Genomic DNA, 27,011 nt, shown 5'->3' with positions numbered 1-27,011 from the left:
GTTAATGTTCTTATCCCATTTGTAAAACTTGTACCCCTTGTTTACTCCGATGGTTATTAGTAATGTTAATTACTTACCAGTTTCTGAAGTGTTTTAAAGGTTCTTATGAGACATTCCTGTACCCTTTCCCCTTACTTCCCTGCTACCTTGTAACAGAGCTGCTCCCATGGGGGCTAAATCCAACTAACAAAAGCAACCCATTAGAAAGGTATGCCGCAGAACCAGACAACTCCCATGGTCCCTGTGCCACACTAGAACAAAAAAACTCCCAGGAAGCTGTGTAACCGAGTAAAATGCAAACTAAGGCATGCAGGACACCAAAACAATGAGCTAACAGAGGAATAAAAGGACAATGAAACATATTTGAGCAAGCAATGATGCAAGATCATCTCCCTGCATCACCTAAACCTGCTTAGAAACCATCTTCCTGCATCACCATGAGCTAAGAGGACTGGAAAGGACTGACAGCCCTAGACAGCAAACCAGGATGACAGGTCCCTGACTACTCTCATGAGGATGGAAGCCCCAGCTCTGCAGTGTGTGCTGCAAAGCTGAATTGTGTCTCCTGTTTGGAGCTGACAGTGTGGGAATGGCCGTGATGGAAGCAATCCCTTGGGCCCCCCCCCACCCAAGAGCTGAATCCTAATAAAGGCATCAAACGGGAGTTTTGTCTCCTGGCCAATTTCTTTCAATTACTGTGTGCTGCACAGGCCGTGGCCGAGGGGGCCTGGACCCACCCGGAGCTCCTCCCAGAGCCCAGCGGACTCCAGCTCAGCGGGGGCCGGCAGCGGGGCACGGCTTAGGCTCGGCAAGGTGTGAGCAGCCGTGGTCCGGCCCAGCCTCAGCCGGGGTCCCGCAGCCTCCCGTCCCCACCCGGTCACTGCTGGGGCCAGCCCGGCCCCGCCAGGCCGAGCCTGTGCGATTCAGCCCTTCTGGGACACAGGGCCAGAAAGACTTCAGCCCTGAAGCAGCAGGCTTTGAGTTCAAGCCTTGGGAAGCACTTGCCAAAGGCTTGATGGCAATTCATACGTTCATCAAGTCACCACACTGAAAGTTATGTTTCTAGAATCTTCCCGTATCTCTCCCCTGATTGGTTGCAATTTGTCACAGTATTTTGCATCTTTCTAACCCCAGTCTGTGTCTGGACCCATGCCCTCAGACTGCACCCTCACACCTCCCCTAGATATTGTTGTGTCTGCCCCTAGGCCTGGTCTTTGCACTTTGCTCCTGTGCTGCGCAGGCTTTATGGGCCTCATCCCTACTTGATTTTCCTATTCCAGTTGGTTTTGGGGACTCCAGCGAACCTGCTCCTTTAATTTCCTCCTCGGTTGCCCGGGTGTCAGGGGACCCTGAAGCTTTAAGGATTGTTGTGGCCACTGTCAGCACGACTGCAAGGGCCACAGTGCAGCGAGGCCCGGCCCGACCGGCAGCCGGGTACCTCCTCAAAGGTGGAAGCAAGAGAGAGATTTCCCTGGCTTGCGTGTCTGCAAAATGTCAGTCTCACAGAGGTGGATCCAGCTTTTTAAATGCTTTAATAGGTAGTCAGTTCCCACAGCTAGCCAGCTCTTGGATTTTGCTGGGCACAGAGGCAGCTCTCGCTTAGCAGCTCCTCTCAGTAAAATCATTTCCATGGGGGGCTTCTTCCCTGCTCACCAAATAGCAATTCATGCAAAAGCAGCACAAACTGTTCTTCCTGTCCTCCTATCTTTGCCAGAGAGCGCCTTTCAAAGGGATAATAATTGGGAGCGAGGGGGTTTACATTTTCCATTGCAAAGGAGCCTCCTGCCTCCCTTAGCAGGCCCCTGTCTTTCAAACGAAGACACACACGGTCTCCTTTTGCACCTTCACTTGGCCCCAGCCACTCCTGATCATTTGAAGGAGCGGCTCAGAAGAAGGGGCTGCAATCCCCCAAGGCCTGGGCTGCTCCAGGCCGCTCCTGGTGCCTTGGGCTGTTGAAGGGGTGCCGGGGTGGCCTTTGTGACACAGGCACGGGGTGCCGGGGTGGCCTTTGTGACACAGGCACGGGGTGCCGGGGTGGCCTTTGTGACACAGGCACGGGGTGCCGGGGTGGCCTTTGTGACACAGGCACAGGGTGCCGGGGTGGCCTTTGTGACACAGGCACGGGGTGCCGGGGTGCCCTTTGTGACACAGGCACGGGGTGCCGGGTGGCCTTTGTGACACAGGCACGGTGCGTCAGGGGCCGTGGTGACGCGGGACCTTGCGGTGCCCAAAGTCCATTGTGACATGGCAGAGGCCCGCCCCGGCTGGGGGGTATATAAAGGGCTTGTGGGGCCTGGGTCAGTCCCAGGACAGTGGCTGTGTCCAGGTACCTGTGTGCACCAGAGGACTGCAGGCACAGAGGAGGAGAAGGCAAAGCCCAAGTCCCAGCCCCACAGGCCCTGGCCCGGCTCACAGAGAGCCCAGGCCTTGAGGGAGCAGCAGGAGGAGGCTGAGAGGGCAAGCAGAGGGAGGAGAGGAGCCGTGGAGTCCTGCGCTGAGGAAGAGCCAGAGCTCTGCCGAGGAGAAATGAACAAGTTCCAGCAAGGGACTCCAGGGGAAGCCTGCACTGAGCCACAGCTGTCCCCAGGAGAAGCCCAGAGCTGCCAGGAGCTCTCTGAGTAGGATGAAGGCCTTGAGCAAGAGCTGGTCCAAGTAAGTATGGGGGAGCTACTGGCATTTCTGGGACTGGGATGAGGGCAGGGAGCAAGAGCCCTCCCCAGCTGTCTCCGAGTGGGGCGAGTGCAGGGAGCAGGAGCCGTGGCAGGCGGACAGCGATCACTGTCAGGAATTCTCAGATTGGGAAGAATCTCCTGAGCAGCGGCTGTCCCCAGGAGAAGGCACGAGCCGCCGGGCACTCTTGGACTGGGAAGCTTGCCGCAAGCAAGAGCTGTGCCAGGATGGCCAGGAGGTGACTGGAGGCAAAGCAAAGAGAAAATCCTCCAGGTCCAGCTGGGATGATGACAGTGATGGAGAGCTGGCTCAGGACAGCAGGGAATACTGCGACATCCTGTGCAGCCAGCTCAAGGCCTGGCAGCGGGAGGACGATGACTGGGATGAGGTGAGCGTCCTGGAGCTGCACGAGGAAGGAGAAGAGGCCAGGCAGCAGAGACTGGCAGATTTAGCCCGAGAGGGAATCCTGCTGCCTGTCCCTCGAGAAGCTTGGGTGGAGTGCCAGGAGCCCGAGCTGTGCCCGCAAGAGCAACTCTGTGCCGGGCCTGGCCCTCTGGCAGCCCAAGCCACGGTGGAAGATGTCTCTTCTCCTGGGCAGCCGCTTCCCCACAGGAAAGGCCGCTCGCTCTTGAGGCAGGCGCTGCGGGCGCTGCAGGGGCTGTGGGTGCTGCGGGGGCTGTTCCGCTGCCCCTGCCTGGCGGCACAGCCACAGGATCAGCGCCCGCTGCCAGCAGCGCTGGGCTGCAGATGGCGGCTGCCCCGCGGCCTGCCCGGCGCCCCGAGGGAGCCGCACGGGCTGCCCCGGCCTGTGCTGGCCCTGCGGGCCGAGTCGGCCCCGGCCGCTCTGCGGCACCCCCGGGGCAGCTCCCCGAGGGCACACGGCAGCCCAAAGCGGCACCCAAAGGGGGACCCTCGCTGCCGGGGCTCAGCGCCGCATCCCGGCCCATCGTCCGGCCGGGAAGGCACCTGGAAAGTCATCGGCTCCCAGCGGCAGCCTGGCACCGCCAGCGGCACCCCTGCACCGGGTGCCCGAGGGCCACAGCCACACGGCTCTTGGCCCTTTGCAGGGACACTGGCTCCAGCTCCTCCCTGCTGCACTCCAAGGCCATTTCCTCTCCTCAGGAAAGGACTCCATGCTGATCCTGGGGCACTTTGGCCATGAGGAATGGACACAGACAGGAGGTGTTGCTCCCAGGACACGACGGCAGCCTGCTGGACTGCAACACACACAATTCTAACAAAAGAAAAGGAAGTTGTTTTTAGGAAGTAGTAGTAGAAAAGAAAAAAACCCCAAACCCCGCCCCCCCCTTCCCCCACTAAAACCTGCATAAGACCCTCCAGAAACCAAAAAATGATAAAGAATAAGAATAGGAATATTAGGAAGAAGAGGTAGGAGCTGAAGTAGATGAAGACGTAGTAGTACTTAAAACATGGAAAATGAAGAATAAGAATAAAATGTTGGAGTCTGGAATACAGAGTGTGTGCCCTTGTTTCTGATACTTAGTTATAAGATCCAGGTATAAGTTCCCCCAGGCAGGGCAGGTCCCTGGGTGCTGCCCCTGGCCCAGATAGTTTTCAGATGGGAAAAACTATCAGAAGTAAGGTTTTAGAAGACAAAATATCTTCCCTGCTGACAGCACCGTAAGGAATAGCTGCAGGGCAGAGTTTTAAAAACAGAGGTTGTCTTGACCTCTCTACAGCCTTGCATGGTGTTCAGCATGATAGATCAGGGGAAAAAAATATTATAGTGGTGTGGTAGCAGCCTCAGGGAGACAAAGAGTTACACTGTCCCACCCCAAACCCCTTGTGAAGGGCGGCCCAGGAGTTCTGATTGGGTTTGAGTCCCTGGGGGGTTCTCCCTTGCTGTGCTTCTACTGGTCCCTGACCCTGAACTCCACCCTCAAAAGTGGAAAACCTTGAGAGTTCTATCCCTCAAAAACCCCTGCTGTGCCTCTGTTCAGGGCTCTCTGTTCTGGACCTGACTTTGTTCCCATGCTGAATAAATGGTTTCATGAACTGGGAGCCCGTCTCGGTTGGTGTTTGATGCTGGTCCCCAGAATCCTGCTGCTTCCCTGGACGAGATCCTGAGTTTGCTGACTGCAACATATGGTGAGAGATTGCGTGGCATCCAGTGAAGCAAGAGAACAGCAGCACCCGGCTCCATGGACACCTCGTAAGTCACCGGCTGATGGCTTGAGAGCCTGCGAGACCCCCGCCTAAGAAAGGAGGACTCGAGAGTACCTGGCAGGAAGGCTGGGTTGGGAGTGCCTCGGGCATGGGGACGAAAAGGGCTTACGGAGGTGTGGGAGCCGAGACCAGACACTGGGACACCTTACATCACCCAACGAGACATACTATGGACGATTATATTAACATTATGGACGATTATATTAACATTATGGACGATTATGGATGGTATGGCTCTTCTGGTGGACTGTTTTTGTCTTCTGTGAAGTTCCTTTTTTTTTTTTTTTTTTTTGGTGTATACCTCCCTGTACCTTCCCCTTTCCTCTGTTCCTAAGGGCAGGACAAAGGGTGAAAAAAGCCAAGATGTCTCGGGGCTGCTGCTGTCTCCCCATCACCCCGGTGTCTTTCTGCCATCCCATCCCTGTTCTGAAGGCAGGCAAGGGACAGAGAACATCCAGAGTGATGCGGGTCTGCTGCCGTCTGCCCGCTGTTCCGTGTCCTCCTTCACCCCCTGTCTTTCCATATTCCCCGTTCCCTGGCCGGGAAAGTCCATCCAGCCTCCCCCCCATCCCAAGGTGGCTCTGGCCACGCGGTCTGGGATCCCTTGTTTCTCGCCTTGCTCCTTCTTTTCCAGTCCCGAACCTTCCCTTCCCCCAGTAACTCCTGCTTCGCTCCCACCCCTTTGTTCGGTGCTCCACCCCTGGGGGCTCTGCCTTATCCATCCTGGGCAACACCTCCTCCGGGGAGATCGAAACTGGAACTGAGCTCCCAAAGCCAGTGTTTCACCGAGATCATCTAAAGCAGCGATGCCCACATGGGAACCAGAGCCGAAACTGGAGATGGAAGAACTCTGCCCATCGTGAGAGGAGACCTAAGAGCTGCACCCTTCCTCAAAGAGAATCCTAAACTGCAAGAGACTGAACTAAAAAACCATTATGTTTGCATTAAGTACCATCACTGTTTAATTTGCCCAGCGTGGTCCGAGATTGAAATGTTTCTTTTCAATATTGTTTTTTCTGTTTGTTTTGTTATTGAGTTCTTGGTGTCCCACAAAGCAAAGCGGGTGCTCTGTGGAGGAGGTGAGATTTTAAGGTATATGTTTGGAAACATTTTAAGCTCCTAATTAAAATAAAAAAAAAAAAATTAAAAAAAAATAAGAAAGGAGCAGATGTGGCAGCGGCCTCAGGGGAGACAAAGAGTTACATTGTCCCACCCCAAACCCCTTGAGAAGGGCAGCCCAGGTGTTCTGATTGGGTTTGATTCCCTGAGGGGTTCTCCCTTGCTGTGCTTCTACTGGTCCCTGACCCTGAACTCCACCCTCAAAGGTGGAAACCCTCGGGGGTTCTGTCCCTCAAAAGCCCCTGCTGTGCCTCTGTTCAGGGCTCTCTGTTCTGGACCTGACTTTGTTCCCATGCTGAATAAATGGTTTCATGAACGGGAGCCCGTCTCGGTTGGTGTTTGATGCTGGTCCCCAGAATCCTGCTGCTTCCCTGGACGAGATCCTGGAGTTGCGGACTGCAACAGCAGGGTATTGGATGAAATACACAAATTGACACATTGGGGGATGCAGGGTCTATGTGACCACTCCTTGAGGGAGAACATCTGCATAGGGGTTTATGATATAGCAAAGGCCATCACTCAGGGCTGTGTAATGTGTCAAAGGGTAAACCAACGAGTGATGACGAAACCCGTACCAGGGGGGAGGGAACTAGCGGAGAGACCCTTCCAAAATGTGTAAATTGATTTCACAGAAATGCCTCTAGCACAGGGATACAAACACCTGCTAGTGATCGTAGATAACCTGACCCATTGGCCAGAGGCTTTTCCCACTTGGAATGAAAGAGCGAGAGTAGTAGTCAAAATACTTTTGGAACATATTGTCCCCAGGTATGGGTCAATCAATAACATAGACTCGGACCAAGGCCCCCATTTCACTGCCCGTGTCCTCCAGGAAACCACTGAAGCCCTGGGGATAAAGTGGAGGTTACACACCCCATGGCATCCCCAGAGCTCCGGTCAGGTAGAACGGATGAATAAGACCATAAAAACGACCTTAACCAAGCTGACTCTGGAGACTAAATTAGATTGGATAAAATGTCTCCCTTTGGCTTTATTACAGATAAGAACCCAACCTCGAGCAGATTTAGGGGTATCCCCCTATGAAATGTTATTTGGACTCCCCTTCCTAATTACTCCTTACAGCACTGCCCAGTATACTGAAGGGGAAGAAACCTCAAGGAGGTATTTGGAAACTGTTGTTAAAACTTTAGAAAACCTCAGGAAAAAAGGGTATCTCCCTCAAACTCCTCCCTTTGAGGTAGACACACACCATATCAACCCCGGGGATTGGGTATTGGTAAAATCTTGGGCTAACTCTCCTCTCACTCCAAAGTTTGAAGGACCCTACCAATTTCAACTCACCACACATACGGCTGTGAGAACCCGGGAAAAAGGGTGGACACACGTGACTCGAGTTAAAGGACCAGTGGCACCACCAGATGGGGAAGTCAACTCCGAAAAAGATTCCTCTAACTGGACTGTTGTCCCCAACACCAAGGACTTGAAAATAACCTAAAGAAGGAAACCCAGAGACTAAAGTCCCCAACCAGGAACTGGAATTACAACAGTTGTTGTTAAGTGTTCTCTTGGCTGCAACATTTGTGGTTAAGTGTTTCTTTAAAGTCAGTGAACTAATGTTAAGGTGTTTTCCAGTTGTGGTTAACTTGTAACTATTATTATTATTATTATTATTATTATTATTATTATTATTATTATTATTATTATTATTATTATTATTTGAAAAAGTAAAAGAACCCCTCCCCCCCCGAATAAGGCTCCAATTTCCTAGCCAAGACTATATTCCTCCCTGGGCAGCTTTTCCCAAGACCAAAACCGACAACAGTAAAAAGGAGAAGGACAAAAAAATAATAAAGCTGTAAGCCTTGGACTCAGACCCCCAAAAGAGTGTGAGGAAACCCCAAGAGGCAAGACCAGGGGAGATCAAACATGGTTCCTGCTGGACTCTTGGGAGTCAGGGACCAGAGGGAGCCTAAAAGGATCATCACAAGGCTCATGTAGGTCTAGTGACAGCAATGCACCTCACCAATGCCATGGGGACAGACTCTTGCATGAAATGTTATTATCCCTTGTATGATGGGGAAAATCTAGGGTCCCTGGTAAGGGTCCACACAAACTTGAGTCCTTCTTGCTACAACAAATCACAATTAGAAGAATGCCAAGAAAATGGAAAAACATATTGGATTACCAGAAATACGGTCACTTTTAGAGAACGTCTTTTGGGAGACTGTCCCATGAGGGATACTTGGCTGTGCTTTGAAAAGAACGAACCAGTAAAAGGTGAACCTGATGTGGTAAAGGAGAAAAGAGTGGACATGAGCGTGGGAAATGAAGAATAGGAAAATTTGAGTGGGAAGAACTTGTTCATTGATTTAGTTGAAAACATCAGCAAGGAATTAAATATAACTGATTGTTGGGTATGTGGGAGTACTAAAATGTCTGATATTTGGCCCTGGGAGGGAATTAGCTTGAAACCTCGAGAAATTTTAAGCATAAAATGAACTGGGGAAGGCCAAAGCACACCAGGGTATAGGAGAAGGGAAAAATGGGAGTTAAAGGCTAAGGTAATTGGGGAAGACTGTATTCTACAAACTGGAAAAAGATATAGAACCCTGGTGGGGCGGATGGCATGCAAAAGATATAACGAAGAATCTAGGAACTAAATGGGTTCCCCCAGGAGCTCAACCTAAGATATTGATCCTTAGAGAAGAGGGAAAAAGGGTGCATTCATCACGAAGGATATAACCTTTATGAATGTGCAGAAAGAGGGATCAATCCCTTCTGGGGAATTAGAAGCCTATCAAAGCATTGGGAGTACCCCTATGAAGACAGGGAGGGTTTTTGGGAAGCCCCAGATGATTTCTTTTGGATCTGCAGGGATGCAGCTTATACACATCTACCAGGAGACTGGTCAGGTAGCTGCACGATTGGGGTGATAAAGCCAGCTTTCTTCCTGCTCCCAAAAGAGATTGGCTCAGAGCTTGGAGTACCAGCATATGACAACCTAAAGAGGCCCCTAAAAAGGAAGAAGAGGAGTGTAATAAGCACAGGAGGGACCCAGAATTGGAAAGGAACAGTCTGGACCCTGGAGGAAATAATAAGAACTTATGGGCCAGCGACCTGGGCCCAGGATGGGTCCTGGGGATATAGGACCCCAATATACATGTTAAACAGAATAATCAGGCTCCAAGCTGTAATTGAAATAACACGGAACAAAACAGCCCTGGCTCTTGATCATGTAAGTGACCACCTCTCCCAGACCCGAACAGTGGTGTACCAACTCCGACTGGCAGTAGATTACCTTCTCGCTGATGAGGGGGAATCTGTGGGAAGTTCAACACCTCTGAATGCTGCCTAGAAATAGATGATAAAAGTGAAGTAATCCAGAACATTTCTAAAGAGATCAGAAAAATCTCCTACTTAGGGAACCAAGAATGGATGCCGATCCTGAATACTGATTGGTGGGATAGTTTCTGGTCCTTTAAGGGCTGGTGGGAAAAGGTGACATTCATTGGTATAGCGGGACTAGCAGGACTGTTATTTCTTCCCTGTGTCATCCCGTGTTTGATCAGAATGATTACCTCAGTAATAGAGTCTAGCAGCACGATCTACAACTCGTTAGAAATAACCCAAGAGAAGGGAAAAACTAAGATCCTAATGCTAGAAAGTTCAGAGCTGAAAGAAGCAAAAGGGTATATGACCAATACCAAAGACTAAAGAAGTTTCACTACCAGGAGCCTGAAATAACAAATTGACACAGGCTGATGCCTGGTCAAATTACAAGAGGGGGGATATTGTTATAAATAAAAATCCCAATGTTCAAATTATATGTTCGTGTTTCAATCCCAGTTTAGGTCCCTGGATAAGGGGTTTTGGTGTTGTAAGTCCCAAAAGGGTTCACTGTTAAGAAGTTCGTACTTGTTTTATCCTTGCATTTGTATCCCCATCCCTTACCCCCTCCCAACCCATCGGGTAATTTAGCCGCTGCTGCCCAGGATGAACTTCCCCATTTCCCATAAAGACTTGCACACGGGTGCATATTAAAATCATATTACCACCTGGGAGCAAAGACAGCCCTGGACAACGAGCCACGCTCAGGGAACATCTGGAGGACCACACTGTGGAGGCAGCGGGGACCTGGGGAGACTGGGTGCGCTAATCCCAGTCCGGCAAGCTGGTTGCCATGACCTGGGCAGGACTTGAGAGGGAAGACACCCCTAGACCTTTGAGCCTAAGACAGAGTCTCTGGGTGATCCTGGCGAGGATAGAGGCTCCGGTCCTGCTGACAGTGGATGACAATAGGCCCATGTGATCCTCCTCCTCCACATCGACCACAGGGAGCAGCGGCAGCGTGCACCCCGAGCCCCCACCTCTAGGCCCAGTTCTCTCTAATAAAGGCTTGTTAATGGGAGCAGAAGGTCTCCTGGCCCTTTAATTCACCGCACCTGCACTGCCGGGGTAGGAGGCACAGCTGGGAGGAGGGAGGGGTGGGGGGAAGCTGGTTTTAGGGCTATTAATTTACTTCTCACAATCCTTCTCTAGTTTTTGGAATTTTCTGCCAGAAATCTCCCTCCTCCCCCACTCATCCACAGGGATTTGGGGCAGTTTTCCCTTTTTGGGGGAAATCCGAGCGATGCACTGAGGCACCTAATTAGAGCTGGGAGAAGTGAGGCTCCAGGGCTTCCCGCTGAGCCGGAGCCACCGAACACCCAGGGCAGGGAAAGGCGGGCCGGGAGCTGCGCAGAACTTTGTTTGTGTTGGGAGCTCAATGGCGGCTCGGGCCGGGCCCGTTCCAGGCCTGTTCCTCATCTCCGCCCTTCCCCTCACACAGCCCGGGGCGGGCCCTGAGAGCGCGGGGCGGGGCTGTGCCGTGTGCAGAGCCCGCCGCTGGCTGCGATTGGCTGCTGCTGCCGTCACTCGTGGCTCTGGCGATCGCTGATTGGGCAGAGCGGGGACAAGCCCGGCCCCGCTGGCGCCCCCAGGGCGGCCGTGGGGCAGGAGAGCCGCCATTGCTGGAGCGTCTGTGCGGGCCCGGCAGCGGCGGCAGCGGCCGGAGCCCGGTGAGGCGGCGGCGGAGCTCGGAGGCGGCCCCAGCCATCGCAGGTGGGAGCCGCGCTCGGTTCTGCGGGGGCTCGGGGCTCGCTGCGGGCCCGGGAGGGGGCGGCGGGGGGCTGTGGCGGGTGGCTTGTGCCGTGGCCGGCCCGTGTTGGCCCTGGCGTGAGGGCGCTGCGGGAGCGGCTGCCCGCGGTCTCCTTCCCGCTGGGGCCTCGGCAGGAGCCGGTGCCGGAGCAGCGCTGGCTCGTCCCGCTTCGTGTCGGTAGCCCGGAGGTGGCTGCGCTGTGCCCGGGGCTGGGCGGGAAAATTCCCGGCGCCAGAGGTTTGTGTGGCCAAAGGAGGCAGAGGAGCGGTGTGAGAGTGACTTTATTGCTGCCCAAAGGGAGAGGCCGTGGGGCATTTGCCGTGCGCTCTCTCCAGCTGCTGGAGGACGCGGCCTCGTTTTTGTCCTGATTTTCCCGGCCGCGTGTCCCTGTCCCTTTCCCCACTGGCGGAGGTGCTTGGAAGGTTCAGACTTCCCCATCTGCCTCCTGCATGTCCCGGTTAATATGTACCCACCACTTTTGTAGAACATCCGATATTGATGGCTCTGTTAAGTCTTTGTTCTTCTGGAAGTTCAGGAATTTAGCGGGACTTTGTCTGAGCAGCGGTCCTTGCCAATTAGTAACATTTTCTGAAACTGATGCTTTTTCCCATTGCTTCCTTATGTACAAGTCCGTGGCCCTATCTGCAAGCAGATTCACTCATTGACTCTGTTTTTTCTTCCTGGGTGTTCTTTGATTTTGGGATTGCTCTCAGTGCCCTCATTCTCTGTCCTTTTGTAGCCGTTTGTGGCTCAGGAGGCCTGGCTGCCCCCTGCATCCCCTTGCTCAGCTGCTGAATGAGCTGCACTCAGCAAGGTGTGTGCATGGTGAAAAGATGAGAGTTGCTGTAGCACATAAGAGGAGAAACTGCATTAGTTTAAACCATGGTCTGCCAGGGAACCACAAAAAAGTTGCCCGTTCCCATCCTTTCCACATTTGGACCGGTACGTTACATTTTTCTTATATCCTTTGTTATGTGTTTCTCCACTTTTCCTCTGTGATCTATTTGCCAACAGCAGTTTGAGTCATTTAACTTTCCACAAACTCTGCCTCCTTTTTCTGCTAAAAGATAATCTGACCCCATCCCATGGTGAAATGTGTTCCTCATCTGAGTGGATTGGTTGGGAAGTCAGGAACTGGAGCTGTCTGGTTGGTATTATTTTGAAGACATCCTGTAATCTAATTATGCCATGGAAATGATAAATTAGTTCTCTGGCTCCTGATATGAATTCATTAGGGTTCCCCGGGGCTGGCCCATGGTGTTGCAGGATTTGTTCTGGTGGCCATTCATCTTTTCCCCATTTTTTGGTGCTCCCTCCAGTCAGGGCAGCATCAATTTTGGGCTTTTCTCTAATTAAATCAGCACATACTTGGATTCCCAACTGATTTCGCTTGGGGTAGCAAAAAAACCCCAGTGCTCTAATTCACCCTATATAACATAGAAAGTGAGAGCACAAGTTGAGGTGGTGAGTGGGATGATTCTCCCCCATTTTTTATAGTGAAATTTTCACAACATTGTCCATTTGCAGTTTTCCTTTTTAGCTTAACCAATTTCTGCTGCAGTCAGATATCCTCACCATGGGCTCTGCCTTTAGCTGTGCAAATTCTGCCTGTGCCCCCAGGCAGAGCTTGGGGTGAGGGGCAGAGGAATTCAGGCCAATTCCTCCCCCAGGCAGGAACACCCTGGTACATTGTCCAGGCTTTGCCCCAGAGGTGTTAATTTGCATTTCTAAAGCTCCTCTCCTGGCTGCCTGGAATGAAGCTTCTCTTCCAGGGCAGCCATGGGATGACTCACATGGAGGGCTCCCTCCCCCATCTGCTTTTTCTTTGTTGTTTTTTTTAAACAATTTTCTATTAACTGTTTACATTTTAAAGGGCCTCCTTTCAAGGTCTTCTAGTTTTCAAAATGCAGCTTAATGGTGAACATGGAAAAACCCATACCATAATGTTGCCATCGCTAAGAGCCACACACAAACATAAAAACAAAAATTAGAAAGAAATCAAGTATTTTCTTTTTCTTCTCTGACTAAAAACTGATTCTCACACCCCTGGCCCAAGCAGAACTGACAATATAAAAGTAGAATTATTGCAAAAAATTCTTCTAATGGTGTAATCCTTTCACTGAAACTGTGAAAAGCAAAAACTCTCCAACAATGTCTTTAGAGAAATAAAGCATGACTTGATTCTGAACAGAATCATTTCAATCACACACAGTCTGCATGTGCAGAGAAAATCATTCCATGACATGTGAGTTTTACTAGATGTTTCCTAAACTTTATTCAGTCTGAACCCATAGAAATTCATTGGTTTAGTGTTCATTGTTTCCAAGGTGTGGAGTCCTTAGTGTTTGGTTTCCTGTTGCATCCGGATTTCTGTGTCTCTGATGTGAATTAGGTCTGTACTCCTGGATTTCCTGCTCAGCCTTTTCCAGACCCCCTTGGATCCCCATTCCTGGGCCCTGGGACCCCCCCGCATCTCCTTCCCCAGCTCCGGGACCCCCTGCACCCCCTTCTCCTGCACCAACAGCGCCCTGCACCCCCTTTCCCGGGGATCCTCCCCTGGCAGCCCCTGGATCCCCCGGTTCCGTCAGCCCGGGGACCCCCGGAGCCCCATTCCCGGCCATCCCGGGGCACCGCACCCCCAGGCCTCCCTTTCCAGGGAAAGCCGAGCTGGGCACGGGGCTCTCCAGCCGCTCTGGCATTTCTGATCACCCAAAGGAGAGGGAGAGAGCAGCAGAGAGAGAGGGAAGGAGATTGGGAATCGGGGCTCGGGCTCCCAGCGCCCGCTCCTGCTCCGCCGGGGCTGGGGAGCCGCAGCCGCAGGAAAAATGGGATCCGCGGATGCCGGGGCTTCCCCCGCTTTGGGCCGAAGCCGGCGGGTTGCAGGCAGAGTTTGGGCGCAGGGCCCGGGAGTTCAGCCCAGTTTGTCCCGGGGGTCCCGCAGTGCGCGGCCGAGGAGGGTCCCGGGGGATCCCGGGAGGGGATCCAGGGGAATTCCCTGGAATTGCCCCGTCCCCTCCCCCCGCGCTCCCTCGGGCACTTTCGCTTCCGCCTTGGCCGCCCTGCGCCGCCGGGATCTGCCCGGCGACCGGTGACGTCACTGCAGCCTCGGGCTGCCACTGGCGGGCAGCAAAGAGCGGCGCCAATGGCGGGGCCGGAGGCGGCTCTGGGGGCGGGGCCGGGGCTGTGGGCGGGGCCGCAGCGGAGCAGCGCGATGGCTCCAGCGCTGGGGCCGGGGGCGCTCCCGGGGGGCGGCGAGAGGTGAGGGGGACCCCCGGCACCGGGACTCTTTGATCGCCCATTCCGGAGCGCCGAGGGGCCCCTAAACCCCCATTCCTGGGCGCCGCCATCCCAGCGAACCCCCATTCCCGGCCGTGGGTCCCACCCTGCACCCCCTTATCAGGCACCAGGAACGCCTGCACCCCTTTCCCGGCCATCCCGCCTCTCACAGCCCCCAGAGCCCCCTTCTCCTTGACCCATTTACCCCCCGGACCCCTATTCCTGCCTCTCCCAGCAGCCAGCCCCTCCTTTCCTCAGCACTCAGGACACCCGGGACCCCTATTCCCAGCCATCCCGGCTTTCCCTGCCCTGTCCTGGCAATGGGGACAGCGGGGACCCTTGGAGCTCCCTTTCCTGGGTACAGGAACGCCCTGAACTCCAGCCATGCCACATCTAGCCAGCCCTAGCCTCCCCTCTTGTCACTCCTGGCATCCCCAAATGCCCTTCCCGGCTCTCCCCGTTCCCCCTTTCCTTCAGCCGTGACCCCCCCGATCCCAAATCTCCAAATGTCCCCCCAGTTCTCCTCTCCCTGCGTTCCCTGCACGCGGCGCTGTCGGAGCCCGGCCCGGGCTTCCCGCAGTCCATGTCCATGGGGTCCCTGGCTGGGATCCCCTTCCAGCGCCGCCGCAGCGAGCGGGGCCGGGCGGAGCCGAGCCGGGATCTTGGGATAGCCAGGGCTGGGATCTTGGGATAGCCAGGGCTGGGATCTTGGGATAGCCAGAGCTGGGATATTGGGATAGCCAGGGCTGGGATCTTGGGATAGCCAGAGCTGGGATATTGGGATAGCCAGGGCTGGGATATTGGGATAGGCAGGGCTGGGATATTGGGATAGCCAGGGCTGGGATATTGGGATAGCCAGGGCTGGGATATTGGGATAGCCAGGGCCGGCACAAGGAGCGGCACCGGCACGGGGCCAGCGGGGAGCTGCAGATGCTGCAGCAGCGGCACAGCCAGAGCGGGGCTGAGCGGGGGGAGCCGGAGCTGGGGGATCTGTGGGGCTGCGATGGCAACTGTGGCACCGCCATGGGGATCCCTGAGATCCAGGCTGAGGGATTAACAAATTCCCTGGCTCACAGCTGCAGGGAATGTCTCCAGAAATATGTCAGATATGGGCGGGAGGCGCTGGAGTGTAAAGGTGGGGAGGGCAGAATTCCCATGGGAATATGGGAATTGGAATGTGGGATTTGTGAGGGCAAAATTTGTGACCGTGGGAATTCGCATGGAAATTCCATGGATGGATCTCAGACATCCCATTCCCGTGAGACCTCCACGGATGGATCCCACTGCTGTCCAATTCCCATGGGAATTCTGTAGATGGATCTCACTGCCATGTCATTCCCATGGAATTCCATGGGCAGATCTCCCCATCCCGCTGCCATGGGAGCTCCAATCCGGTTCCCCCCCAAACCCATCCTGGGGGTCGCCCTGTTCCTTGCCATCCCCACCCCCACAAGACTTCTGGGGGTCCCTCCCATTACCCACCCAGGCCCCCCAAACTCTTCCTGGTCCCTCTTCTTTCCCCCATAATGGGAATCCCTGGAAGTCCCCCTGTGTCCCCTCCCCCAGGACTTTGGGGGTCCCACCCGACCTGTCCGTGCACCGCCAGATTTCTTCCACAGCCCCCCTGTGATGGTGGAGGGTGGGGGCCGAGTGCTGGTGCCCCCCTGCCTGCAGCAGATCCAGCGGTGAGGGCAGTTCGGGGGGTCCCTCAGCATTTGGGGTCCCTGGGATTTGGGGTGACCCCCCAGGCCCCCCAGGATCTCCCTGAACACGCTGACGCTGCCCGTGCGCTGTGAGAAGGTTCAAACCCGGCACGGGGTCCCCAGCACTGCCACCCGCATTGCCCAGGTACCCCCAAACCTGCCGAGAACCCCCAAACCCCCCGGGACACCCCAACCTCCCCTGATCCCAAACACATCCCTGGATGGTCCAAAAACTCCCCAAAACCGCAAAACCCCATACAGACATTGAGAAGGTTCATACCTGGCATGGGGTCCCCATCTCCATCACCAGCAGGTTCCCCAAAACAACCTTGAGATCCCAAATTCCACTCCCGGGATCGCCCAAATTCCCCCATCAGGACCCTTGTAAACTCTCTTGGGATCTCCCAAGAAACCACCATGGCCCCAAAAACACCCAGAACTTCTGAAAATCCCCAGGAACCCCTCACAAAGGTTTGCACCCAGCATGGGGACCCCATCGCCTTCATCGGCATCACCCAGGTACCCCCAACCCCTCCCGGGACCCCCAACCCCTCCCGGGCTCCACTGCCGGAACCAACGGGAGCGGTGTTGCCCTTTTAAGAGGAGTTACAGTGGGACCCGACAACACCGGGGGCCCTTAAAGCGGCCATGGTAGAGAGAACCCCCAAAATCCACCCTGGGGGACAAAACATCCCCTACAGGGGCTTGGGGTGGGGACACCCCTAAAAATGTCACTTAAAGCCGTCATGATCCCCCCTCAAAAGGGGCTTGTGGGGCTGCGGCCGCACAAACACCCTAAAATGGGGAGGAAAAAACACCCCTGTAGTGGTGGGATCCCCCCGAAAAAACCTGAAAAAGAGAAAAACTCCTCTTGAGAGGGGCCTGAAGACCCTGAAAGGCGCTGGAAGAGGGACAAGATCCCCTCCTGTGCTGGGGCCTCCCCGAGCCGGGAACTCTCCCGTTCCTGCACTCGGGGGAGCCCCGAACGACGGCGGCTCCTGGGCTGAGCCCCCCTCAGCCGGGGCTGCGGGGGGAACTGGGGGGGCTGGGACGGGGCTTGGGGCTCCTGGGGTGAACTGGGGGACCCTCAGTGCTCCCACCTCCCCCTGTTCCCCTGTCCCGCCCCGTTCCCATTGTTCCCCCAAAGCTCCGCTGCCCCCAGCTCGGTTTGGGGGGGACCCAGCCCTTTCCCATCGTGTCCCGGCCCGGCCCCGCTCACCCGAGGGCTCCGAACCACGCCCAGGGACAGAGGAGGGACAGAGGAGGAGGAAGAGGAGGGACAGAGCAGGAGGAAGAGCTGGAGCAGGCAGAGGAGGCTCCACCTGCGCTCCCCGCTCTCTGCATCTGCAGCTCCTTCGGGACCATCGCCCCCCATCCCGCAGGTGCCCGGGGAGGGGGAGCTCGCCCCAAATCCCCCGGGGCTCCCTGGCTTTGGGGTTTTTGGGGGGGATGTTTGGGGATGGCAGGGCTCCAGAGCCGAGCCGCAGATGCCCCTCGGGGGCACCCCGGGGGTCCCCGGGAGGTGTTTTTGGGGGGTCCCGGTGGCGGTGGCGGCAGAGCCCCGGCAAAGGGGCCGGGGGGATGCGGGTCCGGCATGGCCGGGAAAGGGGTTCGGGGCTCCCGGTGCCGGCAGTGGCTGCTCCCAGCATGAGCCCAGTTGCTCCCCCGGTGTGGCTCCAGTTTCCTCTGCGCCCCATGATAATCCAAATCACTCCCAGTCATTCCCTATTAGGGTACAACTTGTCTGCATTTTTTCCAAATGTTATCCCCATTTTCCCACATTTTCATCCCATTTATCCCAAATTTTTCCTGGTTTTATCTCGTTTTTATCCATTTTTTTTCTATTTTTCCTCATTTTATCCCATTTTCATATATTTTTTCCCCTCTATTATCCTATTTTTTATTTTTCCCTAGTTTTCACCCATTTTTCTCCTTTTTTCCTCCATTTCCCCCTTTTAAACTCATTTTTCCTCTATTTTTTCTTAATTTTTCTTTTTTTTTTCCCATTTTTTCCTGCATTTTAATCTATTTTTTCCCCATTTTACCCTCTTTTTGCTCCATTTTTCCCCAGTTTTTTCCCCATGACCTCTCCTGTTTTCCCCATTTTCTTCCATTTTTCTCCCACTTTCACTTCACATTTACCATTTTTATTCCCATTTTCCCTTCATTTTTCTCCCAGTTTCCCTCATTTTTTTTCCCCATTTTTATCCTGGTTTTATCTCGTTCTTCCATCATTTTATCTCCATCTTCTTCCATTCCTTTCTCCCATTTTTCCCAATTTTTCCTCCATTTCCATCCCATTTTTCTCTATTTTTATCCCATTTTTTCCCTATTATTTTCCCATTTTGGCTCCAATTTCCCCCATTTTTGCTCCATTTCCATCCTATTTTTTCCTATTTCCCCCTAATCTTCCCCATTTAATTATTCCAAAAAATTAATATTTTGGGGGGGAAAAATAGAAATTTTGGTGGGAAAAAAGGGTGCTTTGGGGGCAAAACTCCATGAATTTGAATCACAGCTTTCCCATGATTTTTCCATGATTTTTCCATGATTTCTAGCTGGAAGGAGGTGTGGAATTCATCCGAACATTCTGGAAGCTGTAATAGGACCAGGCCATCAACCTTCCCAAAAATCTGGACCAGCTCATCTGCAATTCCACCTTTCCCCACTCCCCGGATTCCCAGGTCCGGAAATTCTTCTACAACCTCCCAGGTAGGCAATTCCCAAAATTCCATGGAAAAATGGGATAGGGGGATTTTATCCTGTTTTTTTCCTGATTTTCCCCAATCTTTTTCTCTCTTCTTTTTTTTTTTTTTCTTATTTTTTTCTTATTTTTCCCTTATTTTTCCCTGAATTTTTCCCAGTTTTTTCACCATTTTTTTCCTGATTTTTTTCTTTTTCCTGATTTTTTCCTCTTCTCAAAATTTTTTGTCTTTTCCCCAATTTTTTCTCTAATTTTTCAATAATTTTTCTGTTTTTTCCCATTTTTTCCCAATTTTTTTCCCTTGTTTTTCCCATTTTTTTCCCTGATTTTCCCCCAATTTTTAAAATTTTTTTTCTGATTTTTTTCTCTGATTTTTTTTCCAGGTTTTATTCCCTTTTTCTTATTTTTCCTCATTTGTCACAATTTTTTTCACAATTTTTTTCACATATTTTTCAGGTTTTTTTCCTGATTTTTCCCTCTGATTTGTCCAAATATTTCCCTTTTTTCCTAATTTTTCCTGATTTTTTCCTGTTTGTTTCCTTGATATTTCCTATTTTTTTTCCCAATTTTTTTCCCAATTTTACAAAGTTTTTTTCCCCACTTTCTTGTACTCTTTTTTTTTTCCCTTGATTTTTCCCATTTTTTTCCCAGTCTTCTTCCTCTTTCTTTTTCTCATTTTTCCCTGTTTTTTCCCAAATTTTTTCCTAAATTTTTGTCTTGATTTTCCCCCACTTTTTCCTGATTTTCCTTCTTCTTTTTGCAGCATCTTCCTGGTTATTCCCCATTTTTTTTCACAATTTGTCCCTGATTTTTCCCTGTATTTCCTAATTTTTTTACTGATTTTTCCTGATTTTTTCCAGGTTTCTTCCCTCTCTTTTCTTGATTTTACCCAATATTTGCTCAATATTTTTCCAGATTTTCCCCATTTTTTCCAGATTTTTCCAGATTTTTTTATAATTTTTTTAATGATTTTTTTTCATTATTTTTTTATTTTTCTGATTTTTTTTTCATTTTTTTCCCATTTTTTTCTTAAACTTTTTCTTGATTTTTGTGCTTTTTTCTGTTTTAATCCCATTTTTTTCCCTGATTTTTCCCTTTTCCTTTCCCTAATCTTTCTGGTTTTCCCCAATTCTTTCCTGATTTTTTTTCATTATTTTTTTCTGATTTTCCCAGATTTTTTTATCCTTTTCCTGTTTGTTTACCTGATTTTCCGCTGATTCTCTTTTTTTTTCCACATATTTTCTCTGATTTTTTCCCAATTATTTTCCTTATTTTTTTGCAATTTTTTCTCAAATATTTCTGTTTTTTCCTTCATTTTTCCAATATTTTTCCCAATTTTTTCCTGATTTTTCCTGATTTTTCCTAGGGTCTTTTTGGTTTTCTTTTCCTGATATTTTCCCTGATTTCTCACAATTTTTCACAATTTTTTCATGTATTTCCCATTTTTTCCTGATTCTTCTCTTCCTTTCCCAATTTTTTTCTAGCTTTTTCCCAATTTCTTCTCAAATTTCCCTAGTTTTTACCTGATTTTTCCTGGTTTTTTTCCTATTACATTTCAGATTGTATTCCTCTTTCTTTTCTGGATTTTCCCCAATTTTTCCAAGTTCTTTCCCAGTTTTTTTCCTGATTTCCCAAATATTCTTTCCAATTTTCCCTGGTTTTTCATGAGTTTTCCTTCTTTTCCTATTTTTTCTGATTTTTTCCCCATTTTTTCTGACTTTTCCTGATTTTTCCCAGATTTTTTCCACTGTCTTTTCCTGATTTTTCCCCAATTTTTTCACATTTTTTTCCTTAAGTTTGCTCTTTTTTTCCCCCAAACTTTTCCTGGTTTTCCCCAATTTTTTGTCAGATTTTCCCCTGTTTTTCCCAAATTTTTCCCAATTTTTTCCTGATTTTTCCCTGATTTTTTTGGATTTCACCCTGATATTTTTGGTTTTTCCCCGAATTTTCCCTTCCATTTTCCTTGAATTTATCCTGGGCTTTTTTCCATTTTTTCCCCAATTTTCCAGTTTACTTCACACTCCCAGTCTGATCCCAGTCACTCCCAGTCTAATCCCAGTCACTCCCAGTCTGATCCCAGTCACTCCCAGTCTAATCCCAGTCACTCCCAGTATGAGGCCAGTGGCCCCCAGTTGCTCCCTGGCAGTGCCAGTGTGACCCCAGTAGCCTCCAGTGGGATCCCTGGGACTCCCTGTCTCTCCCAGTATATCCCAGTCAGCCCCAGCACGCTCCCAGTCATTCCCAGCTCTTCCCAGTCGCTTTCAGCATGATCCCAGTTGTTCCCAGCCACTCCCAGTCAATCCCAGTATGATTCCAGTCACCCTCAGTGGGATCCCAGTCTCAGCCAGCAGGGACCCAGCTGCTCCCACTGTGATCCCAGTATGATCCCAGTTGAGTATGATCCCAGAATAGTTGTAATTCTTCCCAGTTCCTACCAGTGTGATCCCAGTTGTCCCTGGAATAGTCCCAGCCCATCTCAGCACGGTTCCACTCACTCCCAGTTGCCCCCAGTGTGGTTCCAGCTGTTCCCAGTATGGTCACAGACACTCCCAGTATATCCCATGTGCCCTCAGCATTCTTGTGCTCATTCCCAGTCATTCCCAGTTGCCCCAGTAAGGTTCCAGTTACCCCAGTCCAAACCAGTCCCTGCCAGTGCTGCCACTCCTGGGATCCCCCAGCCCTCTCTGTGTTCCCCCCTCCCACATCTCCCCAGAGGAGCCCCAAGGGCTGGCAGTCCCCAGCCAGGGTCCCCAGCCAGCCCCAGGTTGGATCTGCAGCCCCCAATTTTCCTACTTTCCCTCTCCTTTTCCCCGGGCCGGGTTCCCCCCGTCCCCAGCGGGTGGGAGCAGCGGAGAGCCCCACGCTGCCCATCCCGACCTGTCCCGGCTCCATCCCCGCTCCTGCCATGGGCTGTGAGGGGTTTGGGAACGGGGCACCGAGGGTGTCACTGCTCCTGGGGGAGGAGGAGGAGGGATGGAAGAGGAGGGAGGAAGGAGAGAAAGGATGGAAGTCGGAGAAGAAGGTGGAGTTAGGGAGGAGGAGCAGGAGGAAGAGGAGGGACAAATGAAGATCAGGGAAAGTAGAAGGAACCACGAGGTGGAGCATTACCCAAATTCACAGCCCCTCACCCATGGGATCATCACCCCCCCTCCATCCTGTAGGTGCCCAGGGAGGGGGAGCTTGGCCCAGATATCCTGGGGGGTTCCTGGGGTGTTTTTTTTGGGGGGATGTTTGGAGAATGAAGAACTCCAAAGCTGAGCAGAAAATGCCCCTTGGGGGAACACTGGGGGTCCCACAATCCATAAGTGGGGAGATGGAAACAGGGGGAGCTTTTTGGATTCCTGGCACTCCCAGCAGCCTGGGGAGGGCAGGGACTGAGCAGACAGGGGAACCCCCAGTACAAGCGTAACCCCCAGCAGCTGGGACAGGGGGGAAACTCTGAACAGCAAAGGGGAGAGACCAGAGATGAAGAACTCCTGGGAAACATTTTCAGGGCTGAATCTTGGTGTTTGGGAGGTTTTTATAGACTCCAGAGGCTTGGTGACTTCTAGAGATGAACTTGCACAGGGGGAGCCCCCTAACCCAATGTGCTCATGAACTGTATTTTTCCCCAAACCAGGATTTCCCATTCCCAAACCTTGGCAAGATGGAGAAGGAGGCTGCGAGGAAGAGGAAGATGTCCCAGGACACCCAGGCAGGTGAAGAGGAAGTCAGTGCCCCTTTCCCCCTCTCTCCTGCTCCATCTCCCAGCCCAGCCTGGCCCCCGGCTACAGGACAACCCCGCTGCCGACGCCGTCCTGCCAGGGACGCACTGGGGGGATCTCCTTCCCCTTCCCTCTGGCACGGATGCAAATCCCATCCTCTCCTTGTCCTTCCTCCCCCAGACAAGGAGCTGAGGATGGAGACCAGGGAGGACAAATCCCCACAGCAGAACCTCATGGAAGAGGCCACTGTGAGCAGCTCCACAGTGCAGGAATCCAATGGGGAGGAAAAGCTTCCGAGATCCCGCAGGAGGAGGGGCTCCAAAGCCATCCCAGGGTGCTCTGAGGAGGAAAGACCCACCCTGTGCCGGGAAGGCGGCCGGAGGTCCAGACGGGGCTCTGAGCTGGTGGTCCATGAGCAGCTTCAGGATGGGGAGAAGCCCTACAAGTGCTTGGAGTGTGGGAAGAGCTTCAGCCAGAGGAAAACCCTGATCCGCCACCAGATGATCCACACTGGGGAATGGCCCTACAAGTGTGGGCAATGTGGGAAGGGTGTCAGCTGCAACTCCCAACTCATCCATCACCAGCGCATCCACACTGGGGAGAGGCCCTATGAGTGTCCTGAGTGTGGGAAGAGGTTTCAGAGGAGCTCCACTCTCCTTGTACACCAGCGGATTCACACGGATGAGAGGCCCTTCCGCTGCCCTGACTGTGGGGAGGGCTTCAAGCACAACTCCAACCTCATCACCCACCGGCGCATCCACACTGAGGAGAGGCCCTATGAGTGTCCCGAGTGTGGGAAGAGCTTCAGCCACAGCAACAGCCTGATCCTCCACCAGAGGATCCACACTGGGGAACGTCCCTATGAGTGTGGGGAATGTGAGATGACCTTCAGATGGAGGTACCGACTGACCATCCACCAGATGATCCACACTGGGGAGAGGCCCTACGAGTGCTCCGAGTGTGGGAAGAGCTTTCAGACCAGCTCCAATCTCCTCGTGCACCAGCGGATTCACACGGATGAGAGGCCCTTCCGCTGCCCCGACTGCAGGAAGGGCTTCAGGCACAACTCCAACCTCATCAACCACCGGCGCATCCACACTGGGGAGAGGCCCTACGAGTGTCCCCAGTGTGGGAAGAGCTTCTCCAGGAGCTCTGCCTTGACCCAACACCAACAGAGGCACCGGTAAGGGAAGCCCTGTGAGTGCCCCAAGTGCAGGAAGAGCTTCGTGCGCTTCCCTGGCTCCATCCCCCATCAGAGGACCCACGTTGGGCAGAGCCCTGATCACCCACGTTCCCAGTGATCTGTGTTGGGAACACACTGGGCTGGTGGCCATTTTATTTTGGTTCTATCTTTTGATTCATTTTCATCCCTTTAAAACAGACAAAACTGGGGTAAAAGTCTGCAAATTCATCAAAGGCATCTAAAGCCTCACTTTCTACTGCTTTAAGGGAATCTGGGATTAAAAGAGATACTTGGGAGGACTTGGGGATTGTGGTGCTATCTGTTGTAGTTTTCATTTCTTGTCACTCAAAGAGATGAGAGGGTTCAATCTGTCACCTCAAAAGCACTCAATGCCACTGAATTCTACTCATTCCCACCCAGAATTCCTGGATTCTACAGCCCCTCAGGGTGTGTTGCCTTAAGTTTTAGCTTTCATCTTTCATATTCTGCACTGCCTGGGTTTACAGTTTGGAACTTCCTATTAAGTGTTAGTGAGCTCTCTTCACAGAGTAGGTAGACAAAACAATTCCTTTTCTAGCTTGATACCAAGGACAGTCGTTAGAAGTTTCAGGCCCAGAAGCATAAACAAGGGTGGACTGAAGAGAGAAAACAAGAAGGATGGGACTTCATCATCTGAAGCTGTAATTGGACAGTGAACAGATTGCAATATCCAGATGGACCTAAACTTCTAAAAATGTGAGACTTGTCCATTTTTGTGACCATTTTTGGTCCATCTTGGGTGTAGGCCTGGCTCTTGTACTGCCCAAGGGGTATTTAAATTCTTTTAATAAACTTCATTCTTAACTCTGTCTTGCCTCTGTTCTAGGTCAGCCTTCTGAAGGCATCAGGTGGAATGGGGTTGGAAGGGGATTGGATGAAGTGGGATGCAGATCAGGAGGGGTGAGATGGGCATTGGGTGGGGCAGGATGGGTGGGATGGAGTTTGGGAGGTGTGAAATGGGGGAAATAGGACTTGGGAAGGGGATCTTGATGTCCAGCAGGGATGGGATGGGATGGGATGGGTTGGGGTTGGGATTGGGGAGGTGGGGTTGGATCTGCAATGAGACAGCCAAAGTTTGGGGATGATGAATGGAGGGGAAACCCGTTAGTGAGTTTTGGATATTTGGATGTTCCCAAAGAGATTTTAAGGTATCTCACATTTCTCGGGAGGTTTTGGGGCACTCCCCAACTCTTTGGGGGTTCCTGAGAGCAGCTCCATGGAGCCCCATTGCCAGGGCTGGTTGCCATTGGCACAAGCTCAGAGCTGTAGCCAGAGTGCGTTGCCTCAGCGCTGGAGAGCAGAGAAATGATGAATGGCCCCAGACATCTCCAGGGTGTGTTTGGGGGCAGAGCAAGTTCTGCCTGTGTGGGGCGGTCACTGCCCCAGCCCAGCCACTGCAGCCTCTGCTCCAGCCCCAAAGTGGCTGCCAAGCCCCTGGCACCCCAAAAACCCCAGCTGGGAGAGGGAGCAGAGCAGGTGACGCTGTGACACGGGTGTGACACTGACATGTGCCACAGCCCTGGAGCTCAAAGCAGCTGAGATGGCGCTGGATCCAAGGCTGATTGTGGATCTCTGTCCCTCGCTCTCTTCCCCTGACTTCCAGTTTTCAAAATCTGGATAGCTTGAAGTTGGATGGGTTGGACGAGTTGGCTCAGTCAGTGCTTAATGAAGTGATTTCCTCTAATTGCATGCAGATTTATGATTTCCCAAGTACCTCATTCTCTAAAGTCTGCAGCTGAAAGTTTGTTTCCCATCCTCCTGAGAAGTTTGTTGTTTTCTCCCATGCACTGCCCGAGGGGATGGAGGTACCTCAGGTCCCTTTCCAGCAGGGCCCGAGCGAGCTTGGGGCACAGCACAGGAACTGCAATGCTGAGCCAGGCCTGGCTGGGTTGGAGGAAGCAGAAAGGCCAAGCCCTGAGCCCAGGCCTGGCCCAGCCGGGCCTGTCCCTCACGGGTGGCTCGGGGCTCTTTGTGGGGCAGTGGGATGTGAGGGGCAGCAAGGACAAATGCCATAAACCTGCGAGCCCTGCCAGCCTCCTCAGGGAGGGCTGAGGGAGGAGCAAAGACCTTCCTGGGGCTGTGCCCTGGGCCAGGAGGGATTGTGCCAGTGGAGTTGACCCTAAATTTCTTCTCCCAGGCAGCTTTAGGACATGGAACATGGAGAAGCCAGAGCCAACTCTCAGCCTTCCACAGTCCTCCAGTAGAATCCTGTGTGGGGAGCAGCCTGGGAGCAGGGTTTGTGTGTCAGGGGAGGGGAATTCAGAGCCCTTTTCTCCCCCATGGGCTGAGGATCTGCATTTTCAATGGCCCTGCAGCTGCCAAAGGGGCCTTTTTCACCCAGCTGAGAACAGTTCTGCTGATAGCCTGTCCTAAACCCGTTTTTCCTGCAAATGTGCCTATGAAGCCACATTTTTTGTAGCCCCAGGTCTTGTGTGCATGCAGGTGTCTCAACTGAAAGGTGGAACACCTCTGCTGGGCTCTCTTTTGTAGGATCTCTTTTTCGTGGTGATTTTTTGGGTTTTTTTAAAATTAACTGCCCCAGTGAGCTGTGTGCAGAGCTCTGTAACTGTGTGTGACACTTGTCTGTGGCACTGTGGGGGTGGCCAAGGGCACCTTCCCCGAGCTGTGTGCAGAGGAATCCACAGCAGCCCAGGCCGGGGGTGCTCAGTGGCCGCTCAGTTCCGCTGACTGGACGCGGCTCTGGCCGCTTCCCTTGGAGCGTCTCCAGGGAGGGAACGCTGGGGCTGCTGGCCCGGCTGTGCTGTCACTGCCAGGGGAACGCTGGGGCTGCTGGCCCGGCTGTGCTGTCACTGCCAGGGGAACGCTGGGGCTGCTGGCCCGGCTGTGCTGGCACTGCCAGGGGAACGCTGGGGCTGCCCCGCTCCTGCCCCACCCCATCAGCTCTGCCAGCGCCTCCAGGGGACACAAAGGCTGAGCCCAAGGGTGAGAGTTGCACAAGGGGCTGAGCTGGCATCTGGGACCCATTGGGATCATGGAGTGCAGCCCCCGGCCCTGCACAGACACCCCAACAATCGCAGCCTGTGCATCCCTGGCAGCGCTGGCCAAAGGCTCCTGGAGCTGCGGCAGCCTCGGGGCCGTGCCCATTCCCTGGGGAGCCTGGGCACTGCCCCAGCCCCCTGGGGGGGAAGAAGCTTTTGCTCATCTCCAGCCCAGCCCTGCCCTGGCCCAGCTCCAGCCGTTCCCTCGGCTCCTGTCCCTGCTCACCTGGGCAGAGATCAGAGCTTGCCCACAGAAGCTGTGGCTGCCCCTGGATCCCTGGAAGTGTCCAAGGCCAGGTTGGAAGGGGCTTGGAGCAGCCTGGGACAGT

General features: G+C 52.8%; 1 protein-coding gene across 1 annotated transcript; it reads left to right on the top strand.

Annotated features, from left to right (window-relative positions):
* The first annotated feature begins 10,914 nt into the window (after positions 1-10,914).
* LOC147647183 (uncharacterized) lies at positions 10,915-24,493 on the top strand. The gene is made up of 4 exons (XM_086872570.1): positions 10,915-11,037; positions 18,612-18,765; positions 22,377-22,455; positions 22,642-24,493. Exons 3-4 carry the CDS (start codon positions 22,404-22,406, stop codon positions 23,646-23,648), a joined length of 1,059 nt encoding a protein of 352 aa, XP_086728696.1. The 5' UTR covers positions 10,915-11,037; positions 18,612-18,765; positions 22,377-22,403; the 3' UTR covers positions 23,649-24,493.
* Positions 24,494-27,011: the final 2,518 nt, after the last annotated feature.

Source organism: Cyanistes caeruleus, unplaced genomic scaffold (assembly GCF_971803275.1).
Source record: "Cyanistes caeruleus unplaced genomic scaffold, bCyaCae1.hap1.1 HAP1_SCAFFOLD_65, whole genome shotgun sequence".
NCBI classification, from domain to species: domain Eukaryota; kingdom Metazoa; phylum Chordata; class Aves; order Passeriformes; family Paridae; genus Cyanistes; species Cyanistes caeruleus.
The sequence above is the reverse complement of the archived record's forward strand: the minus strand, read 5'-3'. Positions and strand labels throughout refer to the sequence as shown.